The sequence below is a fragment of the Tupaia chinensis genome, unplaced genomic scaffold (assembly GCF_000334495.1).
Source record: "Tupaia chinensis unplaced genomic scaffold, TupChi_1.0 Scaffold000469_1, whole genome shotgun sequence".
In the NCBI taxonomy this organism is placed as follows: Eukaryota; Metazoa; Chordata; class Mammalia; order Scandentia; family Tupaiidae; genus Tupaia; species Tupaia belangeri.
In genome coordinates, this window is record NW_006159978.1 from 1,451,821 (window position 1) to 1,453,589 (window position 1,769).

Here is a 1,769-nt window from a genome sequence, read left to right on the forward strand (position 1 = left end):
GCCGGGCGGGGCTGCCCGCCTGCTCTGCCGGGAGCCTGCTGTGCCTCAGCGGGGCCGTGTCCCCCGTGGCCGCACTCTGGCCCTGCAGGACGGTGGCGATGTGGTTCAGGAGGTCTGTGAAGAACTCACTCACGCCCTCGTAGCCTGGGGGGAGACAGTGCAGGGGGCATTAGCCAGGGGGTAGAGGGGTGGGGGGGATGGGGCGGAGCCAGGGGTCCCTGGGAAGGGGGTGCACTCAGTGTCCCGTGTACACAGAACACCAGGCTGGGCGGGTAGGGGCTGAAGTCGCACAGCCTGGATGCAAACCCGCATGCGTGCAGCCTCTGAGGGCTGGTCCTTGACCGTGGGCTGCCCCCAGGTTGTGAGAACTTGAGCTGGTGAGAAACACCCTGTGGCCGGGTCCCTGTGTGGACAGCCCTGTCTCATCTAATCACTCACTCACCCGCCCAGCATGGGACGATGCCAGCAGGTGGCGGGTGTCGGCAGGGCAGCAGGTGGCAGTGCCAAGGCCTGCTCCTCATTCGCTGAGTAACAACCCCACCCCCAACTCCCTCGGGCCCCCGTCTATAACTGAGACCAGGGCCCCACCAGGAGGGCTGGGATGCAGGTGGTGGCCGGCCAACAGCCAATGTGACCTGTGTCCTCTCCTTAGCTCAAAATCCATGTGGGAAGGCTGTGTGTGGCCCGTGTTCTGAAGATACAGCCAAGGCACCGAGACCGCGGGCACCACCAGCAGGGCCCAGGCACACGACAGGAAGGCTGCATCTCCAGCGCGTAAACCAACTGAACATCGCCCAACGTGGACGCCAGGGTGGACTGGGTTGTGGGAGCACCTGGGCAGGTTTAGAATCTGGGGAGAGAATCTGGCTGACTCCCCACGAACTGCTGCAGAGACTCACACAGGAAGGCTCTCCAGCTGCCGGTGACTGCCCGGAGGGGTGAGTGCTGGCACACAGTTCCGAGGCCTGGCCAGGGCAGGAAGCATGTCCCGAGGAGACCAGAGCGCCAACTCTGGGGATCCGGGCACTGCCTGGCCTGCTGTGCTTTGACCACCATGATGGCCCTGTGCTGCGAGCTGACTGACACCCCCTGACACCCAGTGCGGCCTCCGGGAGACACTCCCAGGCACTGGATGAGGTGGGTGGGGATGAAGGTTCAGACATGGGCCTGGGCGACCCCACAGGGAAGCTCTGTGAGCTGTACCCAGGGGCCAAGCAGGGGTGGCTGCCTTTACCCACCCTCCCTGTTCACTGACAACTGCTGTGGTTTTAGAACGCCTGAGGCCTTAGCGTAATGGCTATGTCGCTGGACTCCCATGTAGTTGACCGCGGTTCAAGTCCCGGATCTGGTGGCTTAAACTCACGCTGGGTGTGTGTGCATGTGTGCCCAAGATTCCGAGAGGAGAATGGAGCAGAAGGGTTTGCGGTGTGGCCATCTCCCCTGGGGGGTGATTTCTCGCTATATGTCTCTGTCTTTCTGGCGAGAGCATGCATCCTATAGCAAAAAAACTCTCAAAAAAAAAAATAAAAAATAAGGCAGGGAAGCCCTGCTTCACCTGAACTAAGAAACGGCTAGACGGCTGGGCGCAGGGCCTTCCCAAGTCCGACTGCGAGCACCACAGGACACCCCACTGAGCCTTCGTGGTGCCTTGCCCCCACGTTACAGATAAAGACGCAGGACAGTCAGATGTGCCGGTGCGGACTGATGGCGTCTGGCTGCCGTTTGTGGAGCACTCAGGAAGCACTGGCCAACCGGCGCGAGTGTTCACT

General features: G+C 61.8%; 1 protein-coding gene across 1 annotated transcript in view; it reads right to left on the reverse strand.

Moving 5' to 3' along the window:
* The window catches only part of ITPK1 (inositol-tetrakisphosphate 1-kinase), a gene marked incomplete in the record, with an annotated part of 178,242 nt that overhangs the window by 255 nt on the left and 176,218 nt on the right, over nucleotides 1–1,769 (reverse strand). The window contains 1 exon segment of the mRNA XM_014590644.1: nucleotides 9–144. Coding sequence (XP_014446130.1) covers nucleotides 9–144 — 136 coding nt within the window.